We start from the raw sequence: 23,864 nt of genomic DNA, 5'->3' as shown, positions 1-23,864 counted from the left end.
AGTAAAAGTGCAAAATAGGATAAAATTCAGAGGAACTTCATCCGTTTGTTTTGCAAATTTTTAATGGCAAGAGGAGGCATTTCCATGGATGGTCACCATCATCTGAAGAAATATCCCCTCTTAATCCTGTCTAGATGTATTTAGAAGGAAGTGCTACAGTGCCTCAGAGTAACATTGCAGCTTTGAAGTATTTCAAAATGGCGGCAGAGAAGGTATTGTATTTTCTTTCTTTTTCTAAAAAAAGTAGCAGCTTTAATTAATTATAATTAATACATTGTTCTTAGGAATACGCTCGTCACGCTGGCCACGTGACCCAGAAGTGTCTTCAGACAGCGCTGGCTCCCGGCCTCTTGAGCGAGATGAGCGCGCAACCCTAGAGTCAGACACGACTGGCCCGTACGGGCAGGGGTACCTTTCTTAGGAATACAGTTAAATCTGACAATTAAAGATCACAACAATAACTGCTTCAAATCAACTTTTAACTTTATATATTCCAAGCACTAAATCAAACCACACCATGATTAACCTTCTGTACTTGCTCTTTAAAATGTCCTTAACCTATTATACTAGGTTTGTCAACCTTCTGCCTGTGGAAGCTCCCAGTGGTGCCCATGGCTGGTGCTCTAGACTCTGAATTTTCATTTAAAAAATCTCTTGCATATTTTTCCTGATACTGAGGAATGCTCCCTGTTGTTACTTAGACATCAACAAGATCAGTCAATGGAATATTTTGCACAGCTTTATGTAAACTTCTTAGAGGTGGGTTGCCTTTTTAAAATGAAAAATCAAGCAGCTAATATATAAAACAAACAAAATGTTTCAGTGCTAAAAGTGCAAAACATTACGAATTGTTATAACTAATGAAGTAAATTTCAGATCTAACAACTCAAGGTTATATTTGAAAGAGAGAACGACCCCACAAGTGTTATAGGAAAGTGTTGCTTCATGGTGATTTCATCACATCAATATTGAATTGGGAATCAAGTTGTAGATATATTGAGGGTGCCATGTGTCAAAGTACATTGTCCCTTCATTCCTCTCCTACTGTTCATTTTGCCTGTGTTTTTAGACTGCTGGCATCTCACATCTGCCTCTTTAATTTAATCTTTTAAAACACCAGATGCATTGGTGCTATGTAAGAGGTGACTAACTTGTTCAACACTAAGGACTGTAATAGATAAGTAGGAGCAACTGAAAAGGCCGTATAGAAAAATGGTTACGTGATGAACAACATTGGGGGAGAGGGGAACTTTTCCATAAAACTTCCATTAAACTTGTAGGCTTCAAATTACACTTGCTCAGACTGCATTTGTCCTACAAAATGAATATTCTCTTTGTCTATACTGTATTGTGTTGTACTTGGGTCTGGTGAAGTCTTTGACACCAACCTGGGTTGATATAATGGCACTGATGTTTATGAACATTTCAACTACCTCCAGAGCAAGCCTATCAGAAGTTCTTTTGGGGAGGGAGGCAGGATTTTACTCTTAATTAAACTCATTGAACTCAATGGAAGTAGTTCCAATTGAATTAAATGAGTAGAGTTGCATAAGATTGCATTAATAATCACAAAATGCTTCATTTAGGTCGTCCGAGCTCCTGTTGCCCGGTCCCTGCTTCTGCCAACCTAGCAGTTTGAAAGCACATCAAAGTGCAAGTAGATAAATAGGTACTGCTCCAGTGGGAAGGTAAACAGCGTTTCCGTGCGCTGCTCTGGTTCGCCAGAAGCGGCTTAGTCCTGCTGGCCACATGACCCGTATGCTGTACGCCGGCTCCCTCGGCCAATAAAGTGAGATGAGTGCCGCAACCCCAGAGTCATCCGCTACTGGACCTAATGGTCAGGGGTCCCTTTACCTTTAAACCATTTATTGCTCATACCAGGGTTATGTGAATAACTTGGTGTGACACAATGTCCAGAGGAGATATGGCGAAGGAGACATTTGTCTCTTGGTTAACAAGCGAGAAATATAATCAGTAAATAATTATAATTGACACTAAGGCACACAATTACAGTGATTCTTTATAGGTTCTTTTCATAGAGTGAGCAACTTATTCTTATGTCTAAATGAAACATTCTCAATATGTTATTTAGGGCAATTCCATTGGACTATGGGGGCTTGGACTTATTTATTTACGTGGTAAAGGTCTTCCACGGGTAAGTCTTCAGTGTATCAGAGCTTTTTCATAATAAAAAAGCCAATAAAACCATAAGATGCTTGGCCTAATGTGGCTTTAACACCCCAAAATTAAAACATAGGTTTTATGTTTTACATGCAAGGGGTCCTAGGATACCACCACACAGTAGTCAAGGTGGGGAGGGGTTTCTACCTTCAAGCACCCCTGAGCCAATGAGGAGGCACATTGCACAGACCAATAAATGGCTTACCACAGGGGCTGTTCCGCCAGGGTCTTTGTGTACCTTGTGCTCTGTTGTCATAGTGGGACTTAGTGCTACGTCTCATGACCCCTCAGCCGACAGATCTCAAGTACAGGATTGTGCCGCAAGTTATCAGTACCGCTTCTCATAATGCGGCTGCAACTTCTTCTGAGCTGCGGTCCACAATCAGTGTTCCACAAAACCAGAAGCTAATTTCTTGACCTCTCAATAAGTTTGTTTCCCTTTCAGAATCACAGTGAAGCTTTTAAATACTTTCATAAAGCAGCAGAGAAGGGATATGCCCAGGCCCAATTTCAGCTGGGCCTTATGTATCACAGTAAGTCCCTGGGCACAGTTCTTCCTTTTGTCAAGGCTCCCATGGTTCAGTTACCTAATTTTTGGTGAAAATCCAAATCATATTTCATTGCAGATGGCTCTGGAGTCAAGAGAGATTACAAACTTGCCTTCCAATATTTTTACTTGGCATCTCAAAACGGGCAACCCCTTGCTGTTTATCACTTGGCTGAAATGTATGCTACGGGAATGGGAGCTTTCAGGTCATGCCAGAATGCTGTTAAAGTAAGTAATGCCCTGTTTGAGAGTCTGCCCTTTGAGATATTAATGTTGATGGTTGTTCTCATCCAATATCAACAGCTGTCCAAAGACAACAACCACCCAGTAGCAATAGATACAGAGCCAGACTACACTTTATGTCAAACGAATAGCTCAGAAACATTCCAGGAGTTTTCTTTCTTGAAATTCAGGCATGGGGGCCAAAATTGCATCAGGACTACAGTGTGTGGGGAGGAAAAGTTTATGGTTTTTTTCTGCCCAACCACAACCATGGCAAACATGTTCTCTTACGCTTGTTGTTTAGTCGTGTCCGACTCTTCGTGACCCCATGGACCAGAGCAGGCCAGGCACTCCTGTCTTCCACTGCCTCCCGCAATTTGGTCAAACTCATGTTGGTAGCTTTGAGAACACTATCCAACCATCCCATCCTCTGTCATCCCCTTCTCCTTGTGCCCTCCATCTTTCCCAACATCAGGGTCTTTTCCAGCGAGTCTTCTCTTCTCATGAGTCTCTTGTGCTTAGACTTAGCAAAAAAATCTTCCACTGGCATCTATTACCCCCACCTTCCAAAGTTAGGTTTCTATCAAAGAGGCTACAAAATATTAAGATTTTGGGTAGTTGCTAGTCTGTAGATGAATTAATTGTACTTTTTTTTTTTTTTTGCATCTCCCCATGGCATTTGTGTCCTTAGCGTGAAGAAATGTTTTGCAAACATTACACACATGAGACACAATCCAGCCAAAGCTATGCACATTGCATTGATTTCAAAGGAGATTTAAGCACAACACATGCTGAACTTGTTTCATAGTACAAACCTATGGATTTTTTTTCTCAGAAACTCAGAAGTCCCATTGTTTTCAGGGGGCTTACTCCCAGGTAAATATGCCTAGGACTGCCACCTGAAGCGTTGTGCCCACATTGGTGGCATCCGTTTAAAACCACTGCCCTGTCTAGCGTCTCCCTTTAATCTTCTTTTCTTCCATTAAGCCTGCTGTTAAGGCAAAGTTAATTACAAACTTCTGGTGTTCTTTGTATGTGTTTAATGTCTGTCCTTTTTTTGCTATTTAGCTTTACAGAACCGTATGTGAATTGGGGAGATGGTCAGACAAATTCCTGACAGCACACTTTGCTTACCAGACTGGCAATGTTGATTCATCTCTTGTTCAATATGCACTTCTAGCAGAAATGGGCTATGAAGTAGCTCAGTGCAATTCAGCTCACATTATGGAATCTGGTAAGGGAAACTTTATCTTATGCTGCCTACTTGCATTCTTTAACACAGTGATTGTGTTAAGACAAATGATGCTAATATTTTGTTACAGAAAACGTTAAACTTCTCCACCGAGAGCAGATATATCCATTGGCTCTTCTTTTATGGAAGCGGGCTGCAAATCAAGGTATGAACAGAGTTAAAAATAACCTGTGCCTAGCTGTCCACTCTTATTAGTATGATATTTTCCCCCATTTTGGCTCTTGCAGTTAAATAGGAAGAAAATATTACATTCATGCAACAATACCGATAAGTCATTAAAAATCACTGTTACAAAATATTTAGATATTATTTTCCTTCCCCTCCACTTAATTCATTGAGATGGCAATCCCACAGGCATTTCTTATAAAGTACTGAATAACAAAATGTAAAAAAATGAATGATGTGCATATTAATTGTTACCTTGTTCCTTTTACATGGCCTTGCTACATCAATCTCTATAGTGGGGTTATTGCTTTGTTTTTGCTTTTATTATGTATTTTGTGTTCTCATTTTGTATTTTTATGTTGTGAACCTCCCTGTGATCTTTGGATGAAGGATGGTATACAAATTTAATAAATAATAATAATAACAAATATAATTCCTATGACGATAGAACGTTAAGTGACCTTCAAGAATAGGCATCCCCCACCAACCTAGCTATCTTTATTCCCAACTAATCTCACTTTTTTTTATTACCCTCTACTTAATTTTGTTACATGTAAAGAAGCAATGAATGGTTTAAACAATTTCGCTTCATTGCTATTTCATATGAGCCATCCATTCTGTCAGAGAAAAGGAAGGATAATTTGAAAAATGCAACCTCATGCTCGTTCAAGCTAATTATTTTTTCAGTTCTTTGACATGCCTATCAAAGTCTCTACGTGATGTTTGGGGCACAGAAGTAAACTCACTGAGCAGTAAAGACTTAGCTACCATGAACCTTTAATTTCTGCTCAAGCAAATCAACTAGCTATGCCTTGTCCTCCATGCCCTGAAGGTGACTGAATTTTCTAAGATGTCAGAATGAAGAGTGCTCTCAGCTTGCCTCACTTCCTTGGACATAATTCATCCCAGCCTGTCCATTTCTTGAGGCTCACAATGGGGAACTTAGATTTCAGCATTTCTTTGATCTTGGTTTTTCTTTAGAGTACTTCCTTAACCAGGACGGGTAGGCAGCAAATCTGAACAAGGGCATCCTCGTTCCAGGTCCTAGAACCATGTCACCAAATGACATACCTGAATTACTATCAAATATTTTAATAGAAGGGCAAAGTATTCCCAAAGCCAATTGCCATTTTCGTTTGACTAAAATTTGTAACCTACTCGATCCCTGCGGTTTGGGGATTCAAAGTGTGCAAACAATCCTGTTAAAACAAAAGAGGAACATTTTCAGAACAAATGCAGTTTACTGTCACACTGCCAGCATCATTCTGATTCCGCAGTCCTAAAGACCACTAGATCTTTGCATTGACCAGAGTCTCCACTGCACTATAGAAAAGCAGCAGGCTGTCCTCCACTAGTCCTTAAGCAGACCTAGGAATGACCACAGACCCTTTCCCATGTCCTCCTCCTCTGCCTAAAGATAAGCAGGTGGTGACTGAGTGACTGCCTAGAGTGTCTTATGCCATTTACAGGGAGATTCATCTGGTGCCAATTCTTGGCAACATAGTTTTTACTCATTTTCCTCTTTAAACTGTTAGTTTGCATTGGGATATATCTTTGGGAGCGGGTGGCACTGTGGTCTAAACCACCGAGCCTCTTGGGCTTGCTGATTGGAAAGTCGGCAGTTCGAATCCGCACAGCGGGGTGAGCTCCCGTTGCTCAGTCCCAGTTTCTGCCAACTTAGCAGTTTGAAAACACACCAGTGCAAATCAATAAATAGGTACCGCTGTGGCGGGAAGGTCAACATCATTTCTGTGCGCTCTGGTTTGTGGCACAGCCAGAAGCAGTTTAGTCATGCTGGTCACATGATCCGAAAATCTGTCTGTGGACAAACACCGGCTCCCTTGGCCTGAAGCGAGATGAGCGCCACAACCCTGTAGTCGCCTTTGGACGTAACTGTCCAGGGATCCTTTACCTTTACCTATCTTTATTAGAGCATTTGACATGCAACAATTACATAACAATAAATGTGTTTCTCAAGCTGGACTCTGACCGTAATAAATTTCATGTTCATAACAATAAATACTGAGATAAAAGTTTCAGAATATATTAACAAAGTTGTGTCAAATGATGTGTAATAACATGTATTGCTTAAATTGGTGACCATAAGGAAAAGGTATTTTGTATCAATAATAATTACAATTTATAAGAATTTATAGGAAGCAGGAGAGGGAAAAGAATTAAAATATGTACTTCATCCACACTTCAGTGCTGTAAAGTCTGAGTACTGTTGTTCTGCCAAACCTGGGCAGTGTGTGCTGTCCAAATGACAAGACTCCTCTCTTGGCCTCACTGATGCGATCCAAAGGAAAGGAAAGCAAGACATCTGGCACTAGCTTGGCTGCAGGAGCTGCCAGAAGGAAACATACAAGATGCCATTCTACTCTGGATTTGTTTAGGGTATACCGTATTTTTCGCTCTATATTTTTGCACCTGAACATAGGATGCACCTTGTTTTAGAGAGGGAGAAAAAGAGAGAGAGAAATCTCCCCCTCTCTGCTCAGCGCCCCTACAGCAAAGTGGCAGGAGAAACGGAGCCCCTTCCATTTCTCCTCCCACTTTGCTGAAGGGGCGCTGCGCAGCTCTCCCTCTCTGCTGAAGCCGGGAGAGTCTTGCTCTCCCGGCTTCAGCAAAAGGAACCCAAAGCCTTCGGAGTGCAGCGCGACTTCCCGCTGCACTCCAAAGGCTTCAGGCAGCTATCCCTGAAGCCTGGAGAGCGAGAGGGGTCGGTGCGCACTGACCCCTCTCGCTCTCCAGGCTTCAGCGAAAGCAACACGCAGCCACCAGAGCGTGGTGGGAGCACTCCCTCTGCGCTTCGGAGGCTTCGCGTTGCTAGCTCAGTTGGTTGGAACATGGTGCTGATAATGCCAAGGTTGCTATCACTGAAGCCAAGGAACCTGCATTTGCTCCATAGGACGCACACACATTTCCCCTTAATTTTTGGAGGGGGAAAAGTGTGTCCTATAGAGCGAAAAAATTGTACTTTTTGGACATCTCCCAAAGAAGTCCCATAAAGCAGTGGATATGGATTGTTCCTTGAGGTTTACTCCTGAAGTCTTTCTCATAGACAAGTACACCTGCAAGACAGTGGAGGTTTGGTTCAGAGTTTTCCTTCTCCGAGATGGGCTACCTCCCCAGGTGAACGAGCCCCGCCTGTGCCTCTACAGCTCGTGCAGAAACTGCTTTCTTGACTGTTGGACCCACTAATGGTCACATCCAATCAATCTGCCAGAGCCTGTCTTTGCATGCAGGGGAAGTCCCTAGAAGAGCTTCCATTATGAGGACTCTTTTTCAGAACTACCCCAGTTACAAAGGGGTGAGAATATAGCACCATATGTATTTATAGCAACATGGGCTCTGAGAGCTAGTAATCTGGCACCGATTCTCAAATAATTGCAGTTCCAGACTTCTTTTTTGTGTGTCTCAAGGTGAGTGTAGGCTTGTTACAACTGTTCTGTTATGGTTAGTTTTCAAGTGCTGTTTTATCTATGTATCACTGTCTCTTTGTCTTATCTAATTGGATTACTGCATTGTAAGCTGCCTCACAAGTTTTATTGGCAGGTAGCCTAAGAAACATTTCTAATATATACTTGTGATCTGAATAGCTGGGATCCAGCCAAGAACCTGAAAACAGAGTAAGTCAACACAAGTGGTGGAGAAGCAGGGGTCATATGTGGTCCAGTGTCTTTGTACACATGCACAGAAACCTATTTCGGAGAGAGGCCACCTTGTTTGAATTGCACTTTTCAGAACCACCTTCAGAACTGGTGGCACAAATGATAATGACCAAGAATCCATTCTCTACCACCTTGGATTGATAGGTGCGGGATATTATAAATAACAACCACAAAAGCAATCATAATATTTTTTCAACTATTTGTCTTGCAGGCAATATATTTGCCAGAGTTAAAACGGGAGATTATCACTTCTATGGTTTTGGAATAAAGAGAGATTACTTGACAGCTGCGGTTCATTACAACCTTGCTGCTAATCAACAGAATGCTCAAGCCATGTTCAATCTGGCATATATGTATGAATATGGTTTAGGCATTCCTAAGGTAACATAATCTACGTCTGGTGCTGTATCAAACGTTAGCTCTGCAAGTAAACTTTGGTTATTGTGAATATTCTAGTTAAAGAACCAAGGTGGGTGGGACACAGAATTTTCATTTGGGCAGGGTTCTTGACCTGTCCAAAAATGTGGTCAGTTGATCAAGTATTGACTAAATATTGACCAACACATCAGTATATTAGGAACAATGAAGACACTGAATATGTTCTTCTACTGCGACAGCAGGATAACCAGCACAGCTCAGAAAAGCTAAAGAATTGAGAAGTCAGTAGATTATGAGGATTTCCACCATTATTAATGGACTATAACACTACAATTGGTGGAATATGTTAGTCTTATTTAACAAGTGGAACTACAAATGACCCAGTGGCTTAGCTCCACATTATTCATGCCATGCACAAGTATAAAGTGGTTCTGCACCCTGAATGCAAAAATATTTTCCCCCAGAAGACAGTGTTTGGTTTTGCTCAGAGATGCTGTTGGAAGGGGTTGCTGACAAACATCTATGCAAAAAGGGGTCACTACCTGCAGTTCTTTGGATCTTGAGATACGCTTTTAAACTACCTTTGAGGAAATAGTGATTCTTTTCCTCGCTAGTTTTCTAGGCTGACTGATGCTTACAATATAGTAAATCACCCCAAGGCTTTATGCTAAAGCATGCAAACTATGCATACAAGCAAGAATTCTGATTCAGTCAATAGAATTTGACAATCTTGATTGGCCCTTACCATATCAATCAAAATGATTTTGAGAGCGCCACAATGACATTGCTACTGGAAGGTGCCTTAACCATGGATATTTCATAAAGCCCTTGCAAATTTTAGAAATGCCTTTCTATCTTTAGGATATACACTTAGCTAGAAGGTGGTATGACCTGGCAGCTGAGACAAGCACAGATGCTTTCATACCAGTGTTCCTAGCATATATAAGACTAGAAGTGATGCACTTGTTCACAGATCTTCAGCTTCTCAAGGTAAGTGTGATTTACACAAACTTAACCTCTTGTAATTTGATTAGGGTCTGCTATTCCAAGATACCCTCTTTGTGAAATTGCACTTCACTCTTATTTGTAGTCATTGTAGTTGTCAAACCTAGAATGCTCTTAGACCAGTTTTTAAGATTCAGGGCACCTAACGTGCTCCCAACATGCAAATGTTGTTGCTAATTGAAATTTCACACTGGAGCGACTTCCTCAGATGCAGAATCCATATGAAACTGAAATCCTCCTGTATAATTCACAGAAGTGTGATTTTAAGTATCAAATCTTGAAAGTGGGGCTAGATGTGCAAATCTAAATGTATTTCTACTAAGCCTAATGGCAATCTTTGCCATTCCTTGAGTGGGACTCTAACTTTTCATACTTTCTTCCCAAACCCTAAACCCCAGCCCTGAAGCCCTAAATCTAATGCTCAAAACCTGAACCCCCAACCCCTAAACCAAACCCCTGAACCCCTAAACCAAATTCCTAAACTAGGGTTAGGATTGGCTTAGGCTTATTGTTAGGTTTAGGATTGGGTAGGGTTAGGTTTAGGGTGAGGGTTGGGGTTACAGTTGGGTTGGGGTAGGGTTAGAGGGTTGGATTAGTGTGTTGGGGTTACAGTTACAGTTAGGTTTAGGGTTTGGTTAGGGGTAAGGGTTAGGGTTAGTGGTTAGGGTTAGGAGTACAGGTTAGATCATTAGGGCTGGGGGTTAGGATTAGGGTTGTGTTTAGGGGTTCAAGTTTGGGGTTTGGGTTAGGGGGTTAGGATTAAGAAGTTTTAGGGTAAGGGTTAGGTTTAAGTTTAGAGGCTGGTTAGGGTGAGGGTTAGGGCTGGTGTTGGGGTAAGTGTGTTAGGGTTTATGGGGTTAGGATCAGCAGTTAGGGTGAGGCTGAGGGTTAGTGGTGTTAGGGGTTATGGTTAGGTAGCAGTTCTTTTAACTTCCACCATTTTGGAGGAGGAGGTGTTACTTGAAGAAACTTTCAGCTGTCATGAGAGGAACTTACTTCTCCCAGAAAAACTGGAGCCTTCCACCTATCTATTGGTGTACAGATTCCCCCCCCGCACCCAAATCTGGAGGAAGAGGACAAAAATGGAAGGCGGTGTATACTGTACGAATGCCAGGGACTCCCTCCCACATAGCAAAATAGTTTGGCATTTAAACAGTCCTCCATGTCCACCCCCATGAACAGAAGCCTTTTCTTCTTTTTTTGTGGATGCACACTTGTTAAGGTTATTCCCGGGTACCAAAACAAACTGGTGGGCAGAATCGTATCTCAGCATTTTTTGCAGTGTATATTGAAACCATGATGTCGTGAAAATGCTCTGTGTTAATAGAACTCTAGAACCTGACTATGAATGGCATAGGGTCCTTTATTTGGTAAGGCGTGTATGCCTATTTTATTCTTAAACTGTCCTTCACTTGAAGAAAGGACGCAGTCTAAAATTAAGATCATTCGGTGAATGCCATTGTAGCTCAACTCTTTTCTCTGCTCTTTGGGGTAACAACCCAAATCCTGAGCCACATGGGGATTTGTCCATGTTGTAGGTCAGGCATAGGCAAACTCGGCCCTCCAGATGTTTTGAGACTTCAATTCCCATCATCACTGACCACGGATCCTGTTACGTAGGGATGATGGGAGTTGTAGTCCCAAAACATCTGGAGGGCCGGGCTTGCCTATGCCTGTTGTAGGTCCTTCTGTCAAAGTCACCCTTATGGAGCTGAGCAAAGCTGATGAGGGGAGGACCTGCAGCATAGGATCAGGATGTTATAGTTACATTATAGTTATAGCACCAGGAATGAAGCATACATGCCATGAACCTGAGACCAAGTAGTAACCCGGGAGGAAAGTGGATAATACAGAAAGGTGTTGCTCATACCTATTGTGCAAGTCGTATTTGCAAAGCAAAGCTTTTCACCTTGAAAATACTTTCTTCTTCTTCTCTTCTATAGCAAACGGGAAACTGGAAACTGCCGGACTTGGACCACATGCTAAAACTACATTGGGATCTGATTGTGATGATAGTCATTGTTTTGTTGCTTATACTGTTGATAAGCAGTAGGCAAAATTAAACAGGAGGGGTATGAAAGTTCTATGAAAGTCCTGCTCATTTTTTTCTTATGGTTTTAACATAGTTTTCAGCACAAATATTACTTTAGTCTCTATTCAGCATTAAAAAGCAACAAGTCAAAACCGAATAAAATACATTAGTAGTACTCCCTCCCCATACCACCATTCGGTTTGAAGTGTAAACAAAACACTTTTAACTGAAACCAAAAGCCACCTGACTCATAACCTTGCAAGCTGTGCCTTAAAAAACATGTATAAATAGCATATTTGTACCAATCTTGCCTGGAAATAGTATTTTCTAATGTCACTCAGCGCTCATCCAGATTTCCTTTCATGCCTCGTTTCTAGGCACAGGTCTGGGCTTTAAAGCTCAGTGTTGTTTTTCCCTCAAATGCTTTCCCCAGGAAAATCTGCATTTTACCACTGAATCAGAGCATATGGCAACTGGGTTTTCTACAATTTACCATTTGCTCCGATTCAGTGGTAACATGCGGGTTTTCCAGGGAAAGTGCCAGGTGGAAAAAACCTCAAACCCACTTGGACACAGATCTTTAAAGCATGGACCTGGAGCTGCAGAACGTGGCGCAAAAAGAAGTCTGGATGAGCTCAAGTATATTTAGCTTATTTTCTTCCGGTCATCAAATATTTGTCTTATTTTCCTGGGCTGTTTCTTTGAGGTTGTTTCTCTGCATGAACCCAACCTTTGAAAGCTTCAGTTAAGGTGGAGGTCCCCTCAGCTTCTTAAGTTAAATTTCTTATGGCCATAGTGTACTGAAATCATTTCCTCTTGAAGGCAGCCTGTCATTACACTCCTCTGCAAGCTTCGAAAGAAACTTGCAAAACTTACAGTGGAATCCTATGCATGTCTGTTGAGAAGTTTATTCTCGTTGAGTTCCGTGGAGCTTATTCCCAGGAAAGTGTAAGCCTGCAGCTTTAAAGATGGGTGAAGGTGTGGAATTCAAGTTAATGAGACTGTACTGTTGAGATGGCTATTGGTTAATATTGGTGAAGCCTGCCTTCTGCAGAGATCAGCTGTGTCATCCAGTTCCCCGTGGGAAACTTGGGTCACACAGCCCATCAAGCTGTTTCTACATGCCCCATACCTGACATGGGGTGGTGGTTGGGGGGAAATTGCTTCATGGGCCAAACTGGGTCTCAAGGTGAGCCAAATTGCCAAGGGTTCCCCATCCCTGTTGTAAATAGCATTTATCACCTTTCAGCATTTATGGCTGGGTAGAACGTATCTTTAAGATTATTACTCAGGATTCAGAAGCGCTGAGTTCAAATCTAACCTCAACTTCACTCATCCAGACTTCCTTTTGCGCTGCATTTCTAGGCATAGGTCTGGGCTTTAATGTTCCGTGTTAGAGCTTCTTTAGTAGTATTAGTGAGGGTGGGTGGTTTGGTTAAAGTAATGCGTGTTAAATAAGGGATGTGCAGTCTTCATCTTGCTTTCTCCGTGCATAGGTGAAGAAACCTGGTATTAACTGTAATAAATGTGTGGGAGCAACTTATGTTGGCATGACTTCTTTCTGAGCAAGCTTGCAAAAGGCCACACAGTCTCCCATACATGTGCTCTTGGGATTTCCTGGGTCCTCTTCCAGAGTACTGTTTCATACAATGTGGAGGTGCCACTAGCACTGGGCTTGTGTGTGAAACTGAGAATTGAATTAATAATTTGATTCTAAGCAAATGCCAATATGTCCTCCATGACTAGCAGAGACAAAATTATGTAAATTCGTTCAGTGTGAATATATGGGTCAAAATCCTATGTTTCTTGCCCCAGAATTTTAATTTTAGTCTGTGATATACTGTACACAGTTCTCAGATTACTTTAAATGGCTTTAAGAACTGAGGCTGGGATTAATTGTGCCTTTGCTTGACTTATTTGCTAAGGTGACAAAATGCTAATTTCTTTCTCTACACGAACTATTGTTTATCAGTACCCATAAGCAAAGTTGGAAGAGGGCAGTGTTAGTGTAGCAGACTGGTCTGAATCGAGACCAATAACATGGTTCAAATCTGAGTTAGCACAGTGGGTAAATTTGGGCCAGTCAGTTGAACAAAAGGACAGAGGAAGAAAGCAAATGTTATTCTGAGCTCTGTGGAAGCAGGATAGGATAATTTTTATGCATTTAACTGATCAAGCTTAATGTTTTATCACATTTCCAGTCTCTTAATAGAGGTCAATGTCTTCCCTAGGTAAATGCCCATGATTTACATACAGCTACATTTCTTTCTTGCTCAGCTTTTCCCATGATTTCCAGCTCACAGACTGCTCAATGGACTGGAAGCATATCCAAGAAGTAGGGAGAAACATAGCTCTGCGTGAATCACAGAATAGAGAAGGAAAGGGGTAGCAAGACCGATCAAGGAGTCAAGTGGTGATTTGAAGGCTGACAGCTTTGAAAGTTGAAATAAAGCCCTACTTAGTATCTATCTAGATAGTGACCAGACCCACATTTGCTCGGCTTCAGCAAAGTGGACGTCTCATATGGATTTAGACTAGGGGTGCCTATACTTGGTGGTTGTTTTTTGGACCAAGGGCTACTGTTCCCTTCCACTCAATCTAATGAGTGAAGAGGGGGCAAGCTGCAGCCTCAGCAGGTGCTGAGCACTGCCAAACTTAATGGGGCCTTGGGGGTCCAAAAAAAGTTGCTGGGGGCCTGATCCTTAACCACCCCCTGCTTTAGACCTTACCCTAGTCCTAATATATATGACCTTTTCTGTTACATTCTCTCATGTTTTGTCAGTTGAATTCTATACAGAAACATGAAATACCATGATTTTATTTGGCATTATACAATAAAAATCCATACACCTATGCTGTTTCTATTTACATACATAAATAATGTCAGTGGCACGTCAGTTTTAAAAAGCACATGGCAGTGTGAATATCCACAGTGGAAAAGTCCACTAACACCACCACATCTCAAAGCTTTTTCCCTCCTGGAATTAGCTCATTAATTTTTCTCAGATCACCAAATGACGCCGTTGCAGAACCTCTCTGTGCTGGTCTTGCCTGAAAAGAAGACAGAAGGAATCATGTTATGTATGAAGAGCATGGAATTTAATAAAATTAAATAAAAGCTGGTAAAGGAATTCCACTGAAAAAGCTTAACACAATATATGTAAATATATGCTTATTTAGACACTCTAGTTGTAATCAAAGGGATGCACGTTACCTGGGTTTCATGGAATTTCCAACCTATCATGTAATATATCTGAAATGTTGCAGGTACGGTCCCATCATCATTTCCATACATTTCTATGGAAGAAACATGTATTATACATAATGCCAGAGAAATACTGCAGAATAGGACACAGACCTAATTGCCTAAGCAGGTAGTCATAATTTTATTTGCATAATATATATTTTTATATTATTTTTAGATACTGAGGAGCTACTTAAGTCATTGGATGCGCAACTCAGGCATGAAATGAGCCACTTGACTAAGATGTGCAGTGCTAGTCAGGAATCCAGGCAGCCAACTATCCACCCACTTTCTGTACCAGAAGCCTTTCTGGCCAGCTTCTGCCCTTTAAATTCTTTAAGGACTAGGGAAAAGAACAGTCATCCAACGGTTATGCTAGTGCGCGGCTTTTCTTTTGCTATGGTGATTGCATGAACCTCCACTTCTGCTGGTCCTTTTGGCAGAAGAGAGCAAAGAATGACAACTTTCATATCATGGTTCTTTGCCCAGCTAAATGAAGCAGCTGTGAGCTCCCACTCTTTCTCGGCATTAAGGGAACCAAAATATGTTCCAGCATTGGAAAGCTGTGTGCATTCTGGTGGGGAGGAGGAAGATGTGAGAAAACAGAAAAGGATGGGCAACCAGCCTTGAAAACACTTGTTTGCAGGGAAGGCTGGTGAAACGATATGGCACAAACCTATTCAGAGACAGCTATGGCTCAACTTTTCACCATATAGTAAAATTTAATCTATTTAAGCCAATACAGGTCTATCAAAGGTACCCATCCCATCAAGTTAAGACATTCCAGTTCAAACACCAAACTCACCTCTGTACACAGCTGCCGCCGCCAACATGGTTGCCCTGTGTAGCATAGGTTTTCTGCTCCAAGAGCAATTGCTTTCTCCCATACCTAAAAATAGTTTTCAGGCTTTAAAAGAAGATACAGCACACACGATGAGTTTCACACTCTGCATTTCAGATCAATAATATGACAATATGGGACGAGATATGCAATTCAAAAATCCTATCTGCCAACTGATCATATACATATTTACTTAGAGGTGTTCAAAGAAACTTCTACTCAGAGAAGTGTGCATAGGACTGCAGTCATGGTAACAAATCCTAGAGACACCTTACAAAGCAGTATATAGTAATGCAGACTATTACAGATAGGTGGTTTAACCACTTTAGATGGAAACATCTTCTAAACAGCAGGAGGAAAACTTTCCAGAAGTATTGTTTTCTAAAACACAATATTATGTTTACTCAGAAGCAAGCACCATCAAATACAATAGGATTTACTTCCAGGTAAGTGTGTGTAGGACTGTAGCTCCATTTTTTTTGGTAAAATTTAGTCAAGGATGATTTAAAACAAGTATTTTGCCCTTTGGCAGCAATATCTACCTGCCCCAGTTGTACAAGTGGTTCCTTTATTTATTTTTTGCACAAACCTATTCAGCTTGATCTAAAATTAGACTGGAGATTCACAACTGATCAGAGGTGGCATGCTACCTACTCAAGATGCACACTACTAGTAACATACATTAGTGCTCCCCCTTACCTTCAAAGGCTAGCAGACAATGTTTTCTTGTTCAAACATCAGCCTCAATTGTAGAAAACAAAACAAAACAAAAAACAACAACCCTACTCTGTTTAACCAATCTGTAGGACTGGGATAGGGATCCTGGGCTCCCATCATCAGCTATCATCAGCGCCAGCCAGCATGGCCAATGGTCAGTGATGATGGAAGCTGTAGCTCAACAACATCTGGGGGACCACACAGGATCCCTGTGCCACCCGTAGAATATACGTACAGGGTACATAGGTGTCATGGATTAGCCACCTGGAATGCCCCTCTACAAAGCCTAGGGCATTTAACCATGATACACAGAATAGTATGCTATGCTGCTAATTTGCTAATGAGAAAAAGTAGACTTGCCTTGCAGATCATCCATAATCTCAAACATCCCTGGATAATTAACTTGGATTTCATCAGTATCCTAAAAATAGGAAGGTTTAGGTTTTTAAACATATTCAAAATAATGCACTTCAAAAAGGCCCAATAGTGGGACACAAGCAAGACTAAACACAGCTCTTGTATAAGTTAAACTTGATTCCATACACAATAGAAGAGGAGGAGTTTGGTAAGATAAAGCAAGTTACACCAAGCCAGCAACAGGAAAGCTTTGTGCCACTTACAGCAAATAGAGAAATGAGAAAACGGAGTAGGTGATAATTAGAAACCTAATTAGTAAGATGACCAAGAGGCAGAGCCTCTGAAGGAAAAAGGAAGAGAACAGGGCCAGCCAACAGAATGGGAAGCTTCTTAAGAAAGACTGGCCAAGAAGAATTGAGGTATGAATATGGAGAAACAAAAGCACACAACTTTATTCAGGTATTTTCAATAAGCAACTGTTTTCAGGGCTTCTTTTCTTGTAACTGATAATTACCACAGTCAATGTGTTGAAGCCAGCTCCTCCCAGTAGATGTCCTAAGTCACTGACAGCAGTAAATGGAGATACGTGTGGGGAAAATCCACCTTCCCTTTCCAGTTCGGCCAGCTGTAAAGAGCAACGAAGCTCATAGAGCGTGTCTCCCCCAAACATGGCACCAATAAATACTCCATCTGGTTTAAGGATTCGATGTATCTGAAACAAGTCACTGCAATTAAGTAATGCATGAACAAAAGTTGTTTTGTGGTGATATGTATAGTTCAAACTCCGCTCCCAAAACAAGCCAAACCAACTATGGTTTATTAAAGCTTGTTAGGGAGAAACAAACCACAATCCCTGGTTTGGACAGCACAGCCAGGTTTTCACTGTGGCTTCCTTGTTTGCTTCCCCCACTTGCGTCAGGTGAGGAGGGAAGCATGAGTGATCAGGTAGCATGCACAAGAACACTTCCCATTGCAGTAAACCACAATATACCACCCCACCCCCAGCCATACCATTCGCTCCCCTGTGTTCCTCCTCCCAAGTCAGCATTCTTTGCTCACTAGGAGTGCTCAGTCCTCATTGGTCTATTTTCAGGGTCCCTGATCATCCTCATCCCAGTATTTTTATACTACTCTGTGCATGCCAATACCTCCTACTTTTACAAGGTACATAATTAATGGCACAAGGATAAATGATTTAGAATATAGGTTGACTGGAGAACATAAACAAAGCATCTGATTAAGATATATATTCACATTTCCAGTACCTGAATGTTTTAACAGTGGGTTTTTTTTGGAGGGGTAACAATTAAAAAGACACCCCCTCAATATGTGTGTGTGTTTGTGTAGAGAGGGGGGGGGAGAGATAGTTCCCAGTTTCCAACTGGAAAATGTAAAGACATGGCCAGCACAATATTGGAAAAACTCTATGATTAAATATTACTCTCACCAGTAGTTATACTCAGCCAAATTCCTATCTATCAACTTTACAGGAACCGTAATACTTGTACTTACCTCGTGCAATGTTTTGGGAAGATCATTTACCCAATGCAAGCTAAAAAAACAATTAAATGAAAAATTGATTAATAAAAGGTATAGAGCTCTCTCAGCAATGCAAGTTTCAAGCAGCACAGGTTGTGGATTACTGGCACAAAGGTAACTGTATTGGATATAAAATATGACAGAGTAAGAAAAGGCTAAGACAAGAGCTATGAGCCACACTTGCTGTGCAATCCTATGCATAGTTACTCAGAAATAGGTCCCAGTGAGTTCAGTGGGGCTTACTTCTTGGTAAGCATGCATAGGACTGCAGCCTTGGAATCTTATTTTCTACACGACTTCAAATATCCAGTTCAGTTGTTTAGAGCGTGGTGCTGATAATGCCAAGGTTGCAGGTTTAATCCCTGTATGGGACAGCTATATAGTCCAATATTGCAGGGGGTTGGACTAGATGATCCTCAGGGTCCATTCCAACTCTACAGGTCTAGGATTGAAACTGTCTGAGGTTTTCAAATACACTGGGAATCTTGCCACGTTAAAGCAGGCTGCTGTTGTATTTGCTGTTAAACAATCCAGATGCATCCAAATGCAGCCATGCATATGTGCAACACATAACTATGGCTTAGTACAGCCTTCCTCAACCTGGTGCCCTATAGACCTTTTGGACTACAACACTACTCATCCCTGACTGTTGGTCATGCTGTTGGGAGTTGAAGTCCAACATCTGGAGGGAACCAAGTTAAGCCATGGATTCTTTTGTTCCACACACCACCACCCACCACCTCATTTCGTGTGTTTGGATGATCAGCAGTATTAAACTCAGCTTGTCATTCTGCTTGAGCTATGACAGTGTAAGCAAGCCAGCTTCATAAGCCATGGTTTGATGTTGGCTTGCTTTTGAAACTAGTTGTAGTTAGTGGTAACAACCACTCCCAGTTTGGATGAAATAATTTCTGAAACCAGCCAGAAAGCCTTAATGGTAAAAGCACCACATACTGGTTTTGGAGACCAACTTTGTACTACCATACATATCTACTTAGAAGTAGGCCCCATTGAGTTCAATAGGACTTATTTCCAGGTGAGTGTGTAATGGCTTGGTATCCAACAGAAGTGTTAGCTTCCACGTGTTTTTAAGATACAGAGGCCAGGATCCAAAGGAACATATGCAGTGTTCTATTTGTGCTTTAGAGCTTTTCAGCCCCCTTTCCCTTCACGTAACAATAATTTGTAGATCTTGGTAGCTCAGAAGCCCCAAAGCAGCAACTGTTATAGTGCTAGGGACTGAATTCTGAAGAAAGTTAGCTCTTCCTCAACCTAACCCCATGCATGGAAATGCTTTAATTCACACCCACAAGCCTTTTCAGAGCCAAGCCGCAATCACTAGAAACTATTTTGTTTACCTTTAGTTCACTTATTAATTACCTCAGTCCACTGACAACAAGATCAAATGTATTCTCCTTGAAAGGAAGGAATTCTTCATCAGCTATAACACTGACTCTGGGTATTTCGGATTCTATTGCGTTTTTCTAAATTAGATTAGAATAGAAATGGCTTAGGACTGCAGTTAAAGTGCTTTACTTTTCAATATCATGGATTAAACAGCTAGCAAGTACAAGACAGCTACCTACCAAAGCGTTTTCTGCAATATCTGCTTGAAAAAGCTGTTCAATGACATCCTGAAACAAAAATGATCATAAATTGTCTCCAACCGTTTACCCGATTTTATCTAGGGGCGAGTAAGATGAGAGAGTTAGTTTGGGTGAAGACAGACAAAAAGAAGAATATCCTGGTCCGTATCTAAAAGCTTTATTCTGCAGGGAGACAATATTGTGTAATGTACACCATAAACTGCAATCGTATCCACGTGGGTGTAAATCCTATCAGAGGCCAATGTGATTTACATCCAAGTTATCAATCACAGGGTTAAGCTATTAATATGGCATTGTCTGTGACAGCACTCAGAATTTTGCTGACAACAGACTCAAAACAGATTTGACATTGGCAAGTCTGGATCCAACCCACTGTGGCTAGATCTATTTTTATTATGCATAAGAGAAAAGCCCAAGGTAGATCTACTATTCAGTTCTCTCTGTGTAATTCAAATCTAAGCCAAAGATCCAGAGGAAATCATACCTTATTTAAATGCTGAGCTATGTAGCTTCGTCCACAGCCAAGATCCAATGCAAGGGGGAAAGTCCTTTAGGAAAAATAAATGCAAATTATTTGCAAAGATGCAGCTCAGTAAGACTCCTAATATATAATGCTTTGGTGCAATTCTTACTCTCTAAGTTAGACACAGGCTGCAATGTTGTGTACACTTACTTGAGAGTAAGTCCCTCTGAACTAAGTGGCACTTAGAATATCTGGCTTGATGTATAGGCCTGATCTGATCAAGTCTCTTCCTCTGAAGTCTCATTCCTCTGAAGGGCTGTGCCCTTTCATTTTACCTGAAGTACAATTCTTTGCATGTTTACTCATAAATTTACTCATAAGTTAGCCCCTTCGTGTTCAATGCCGTTAACGTAACAGCTTCAGCCAGGAGAGCAAATGCCTTAATAGTAATTGCAAAGGCTTTCTTTATTATACCCATGAGTTCATGTCTTCAAAGATGTCACCTCAAAATTTTGTAAGTTAAAACATGCAAAATGTATGCAACCTCCACTTGCAATTGGTTGATAGGAAGGTTTCTCTGACAAGTTTCATTATGATGTCAGATCTGTGGAAAGAATACTGCAACCTTATGTACCTCACTTAAAGTTTCACTAAAAACCACTATTTCTAAACGTGATTACATTTAGGCACATGTTCAATTTTTGCTATTATGTCTGCTGCTATTTCTCATTAATCATATTTTACAAGGTGTTGCTTAGTTACACAAGTTGCTGTTACAGCAGCACACAACACTGTACTCCCAAAGTCATTTTATTTTATTTCATATACAAATGTATAAGCGCAATGGACATTTGGTTCATTCAGCTTATGCACAAATCTAGATTCAGTGTCATTTATGGCTGCCAATTTTGGTCTCTTGTTCTTAACTATACCTTTAAACAGGCATGTGAATAACTATCAGTCTTCCTTCTGTTACCTCAAAATATCTCAATTTACATTTTCTTCTTTATCACTGACCCACAGCCAGGTAATGTATGCTCTCAAATCTTGGTTACTAGATTGCTCTCTTTTAAGAGATGAATGTTATTAAATTATACCAGTGTAAACGTCTTAAACTTCTCTTATGTGACATGCTGTATTTTCTATGCAATACATTTCTGTTTGTTATCATTATAATTCATATTGGGGAAATATAATTTTTAAAAGTTTTTAAAGCAAAAACAAAGAATGAAACTTTCAAGAAACAAAACAGTACAATATTTGTTTTGATCCAAATCCAACTCCCAATTACACACCTTCCACTGAATGGAAACATTACCGTTTTACTGTCTAATAAAAAAATTAAAAAATTGTCCATTAGGTCCAGTCGTGGCCGACTCTGGGGTTGCGGCGCTCATCTTGCTTTATTGGCCGAGGGAGCCAGCGTACAGCTTCCAGGTCATGTGGCCAGCATGATTAAGCCGCTTCTGGCGAATCAGAGCAGTGCACGGAAACACCGTTTACCTTCCTGCCAGAGCGGTACCTATTTATCTACTTGCACTTTGATGTGCTTTCAAACTGCTAGGTTGGCAGAAGCAGGGACCGGGCAACAGGAGCTCGGACGACCTAAATGAAGCATTTTGTTACACAGGAGCAGGGATCGAGCAACGGGAGTTCACTCCGTCGTGGGGATTTGAACCGCCGACCTTCTGATCGGCAAGTCCTAGGCTCTGTGGTTTAACCCTGCGTCAGACCAACACGGCTTTTATAATTCCCCATACCCAACTTTCTTTAAACTTTACAGTATAGTTGAAATAGCATGGATTTTGTGAAAACAGCTAGACATACAAATTGGATAGGCTAATATCTTACCTAGTTATGTCAAACACACGGTCAGCTATCCTACCACCAACCTGTGAAACAGAAGAAGGAACAGTTGGTTCTCACTATATGGGTTCACCACTTCCAGAGAATAAATTAACCACCACTACAGATTAACTAGTATCACTACCAATTTTGATCTTAGGAAAAACTTAACTTTTTCCACATTTAACTGAAAAGTGATGCTCAATCAGTGGCTTAATTCAGACAGAATGTCAAACCATTATTTGGTGATCATGAAAGCTCCTGCAGGCTATTACTCTCCCTCCCTTCCTGGAACTGTTGTAAGACATTTGCTGGTGCAGAAAAGCAAATTTTTCCCCCTGCCTCCCCAAATCAAGGCACAATGTACAGTAAGGCTGGTTAAGTTATGGATTGCAACCAGCTAACCTTTACTCAACAGAGCCATTGAAACGACTGGAGCAGTTACTCATGGTCATTAATTTCAAAAGATCACCTCTGTGTAAAACTCAGTTGACTACAACCCTATTTTCGTACCAGACACAGAACTCACTTTGACCTGATACAGTGGTGCCCCGCAAGACAAAAAACTCGCTAGACGAAAGAGTTTTCCGTTTTTTGAGTCGTTCCGCGAGACGAATTTCCCTATGGGCTTGCTTCGCAAGACGAAACATCTTGTGAGTTCTTGCGAGTTTGTTTCCTTTTTCTTAAAGCCGCTAAGCCGTTAATAGCCGCTAATAGCCGTGCTTCGCAAGACTAAAAAACTGCAAGACGAAGAGACTCGCGGAACAGATTAATTTCATCTTGCGAGGCACCATTGTAGTCCGAAACATATTTGTAAAGTTTGCAGGGTTTGCACTAGCCATAGTCTCAATGTCAAAGGCACAGAGGGAAGAGTGCAGGATCCTGCCAAGGTGTGCCCAACAGCCAAACCATGGTTCACGCTAGGTGTTGTCTGAATCCAGGCAGCAAAAAAGAGAACAGGAACGACAAAGTAAATCTAGGACTATATATTTTTATACTGACGTTTTCCCATTTGCTAGCGATCAGCCACATGGACTTGGACTCCTATTGCTGGAAGGCTGGCAGTGTGGTTAGCAGCAGATAAATAAGGCATTATTTATTATTATCATTTTCCTGGAGGCAGGATTATTTATTTACTTGGTTTGAAGAGTTATGCCCCGCCCCTCCAACCACCTTTGGTGGGTCGAATGATCCGCAGCTACTCTATCCGAATGACATTGAGACCTAGTCAACTTTCGTGGATCCCAGTGCGCAAAACCGGACGCTGAAGCTGCTGGCCCGAACACTGTACACGAAAAGGGTCCCTTCTACGTTCTCGGCATTGGGTGGCGGGGGCCGAGGGGGCCGCATCCAGGAACCCGGCCCGGGGGCTCTCCGCCCTCGCCTCCCCAGCGGCGCTCACCTCTTCCCTCAGGTACTCGCAGCGCTGCATCTCCGGCCGCGCCGCCGCCCACTCCTTCTGCTTCCTCTTCAGCTGCCGGTCGAAGGGGCTGAGGGCGCCGGGGCCCGCGGCGGAGCGGCGCCCCGAACTGCCGCCCAGGAGGAAGAGGAGGCGGCGGCGGTGCGGCCCCCTCAGCAGCGCCCACGCGCCCATCGCCGAGAAAGCGATGCGCATGCGCTCCTGCCTCGAACCCGCGCGCCACACTCTCCACGGATTGCTTCTGTTTCAGTTTATATTCGCATTCGCTGGGAAGCTTAACTGTCGTCCCGCTCAGCTGACCGCGCCTTCCAATTGGAAGTCGCCGGAGGCCGGCCTTCCCAGGAAGCGCTCGCTGCGCATGCGCAGTGGCGCGCA

At 41.8% G+C, this 23,864-nt stretch overlaps 2 protein-coding genes across 12 annotated transcripts in view; one reads left to right on the top strand and one right to left on the bottom strand.

Moving 5' to 3' along the window:
* The window catches only part of SEL1L2 (SEL1L2 adaptor subunit of SYVN1 ubiquitin ligase), a 44,651-nt gene extending 33,147 nt beyond the window's left edge, over positions 1 to 11,504 (top strand). For 4 of the 8 annotated variants that reach the window (XM_083495605.1, XM_083495598.1, XM_083495601.1 and 1 more), the window contains 9 exons: positions 135 to 212; positions 2,093 to 2,155; positions 2,627 to 2,714; positions 2,808 to 2,956; positions 4,019 to 4,184; positions 4,273 to 4,347; positions 8,253 to 8,422; positions 9,281 to 9,409; positions 11,368 to 11,504. In XM_083495605.1, the coding sequence (XP_083351731.1) occupies positions 135 to 212; positions 2,093 to 2,155; positions 2,627 to 2,714; positions 2,808 to 2,956; positions 4,019 to 4,184; positions 4,273 to 4,347; positions 8,253 to 8,422; positions 9,281 to 9,409; positions 11,368 to 11,487 (1,038 nt within the window). In that variant the 3' untranslated portion in view covers positions 11,488 to 11,504. The remainder of the gene's footprint in view (positions 1 to 134; positions 213 to 2,092; positions 2,156 to 2,626; positions 2,715 to 2,807; positions 2,957 to 4,018; positions 4,185 to 4,272; positions 4,348 to 8,252; positions 8,423 to 9,280; positions 9,410 to 11,367) is intronic. The other 4 variants (XM_083495603.1, XM_083495602.1, XM_083495599.1 and 1 more) reach the window with 2 other exon arrangements.
* A 2,754-nt stretch (positions 11,505 to 14,258) lies between these two features.
* On the bottom strand, positions 14,259 to 23,851 carry NDUFAF5 (NADH:ubiquinone oxidoreductase complex assembly factor 5). 4 transcript variants are annotated; one of them, XM_083495705.1, is made up of 12 exons: positions 23,472 to 23,851; positions 22,076 to 22,116; positions 20,246 to 20,309; positions 19,741 to 19,788; positions 19,535 to 19,638; positions 18,128 to 18,167; positions 17,130 to 17,327; positions 16,619 to 16,679; positions 15,506 to 15,589; positions 14,671 to 14,753; positions 14,418 to 14,507; positions 14,259 to 14,384 (listed from the first exon to the last, which is right to left on the bottom strand). In XM_083495705.1, the coding sequence occupies exons 1-11, from the start codon at positions 23,682 to 23,684 to the stop codon at positions 14,418 to 14,420; spliced, it is 1,026 nt and encodes a 341-aa protein (XP_083351831.1). In that variant the 5' UTR covers positions 23,685 to 23,851; the 3' UTR covers positions 14,259 to 14,384. The 4 variants fall into 4 exon arrangements, 3 of the variants coding, with proteins under 3 accessions (XP_083351831.1, XP_083351830.1, XP_083351832.1); XR_014524097.1 differs by lacking the exon at positions 16,619 to 16,679; XM_083495704.1 differs by having other exon boundaries at positions 14,259 to 14,507.
* Between the last annotated feature and the right edge of the window lie 13 nt (positions 23,852 to 23,864).

This window comes from Podarcis liolepis, assembly GCF_965112155.1.
Source record: "Podarcis liolepis genome assembly, chromosome: 3".
In the NCBI taxonomy this organism is placed as follows: Eukaryota; Metazoa; Chordata; class Lepidosauria; order Squamata; family Lacertidae; genus Podarcis; species Podarcis liolepis.
The sequence above is the reverse complement of the archived record's forward strand: the minus strand, read 5'-3'. Positions and strand labels throughout refer to the sequence as shown.

What these genes read in the sequence shown, in the direction of transcription:
- NDUFAF5 (XM_083495704.1), bottom strand. Translation starts at nt 23,684, where the DNA reads ATGCGCATCGCTTTCTCGGCGATGGGCGCGTGGGCGCTGCTGAGGGGG. An exon ending in GCGAGTACCTGAGGGAAGAG is followed by an intron (nt 22,117 to 23,471) that starts GTGAGCGCCGCT and finishes TCTGTTTCACAG; the next exon opens with GTTGGTGGTAGGATAGCTGA. An exon ending in GCTTCAACACATTGACTGTG is followed by an intron (nt 16,680 to 17,129) that starts GTAATTATCAGT and finishes TCCTATTTTTAG; the next exon opens with GATACTGATGAAATCCAAGT.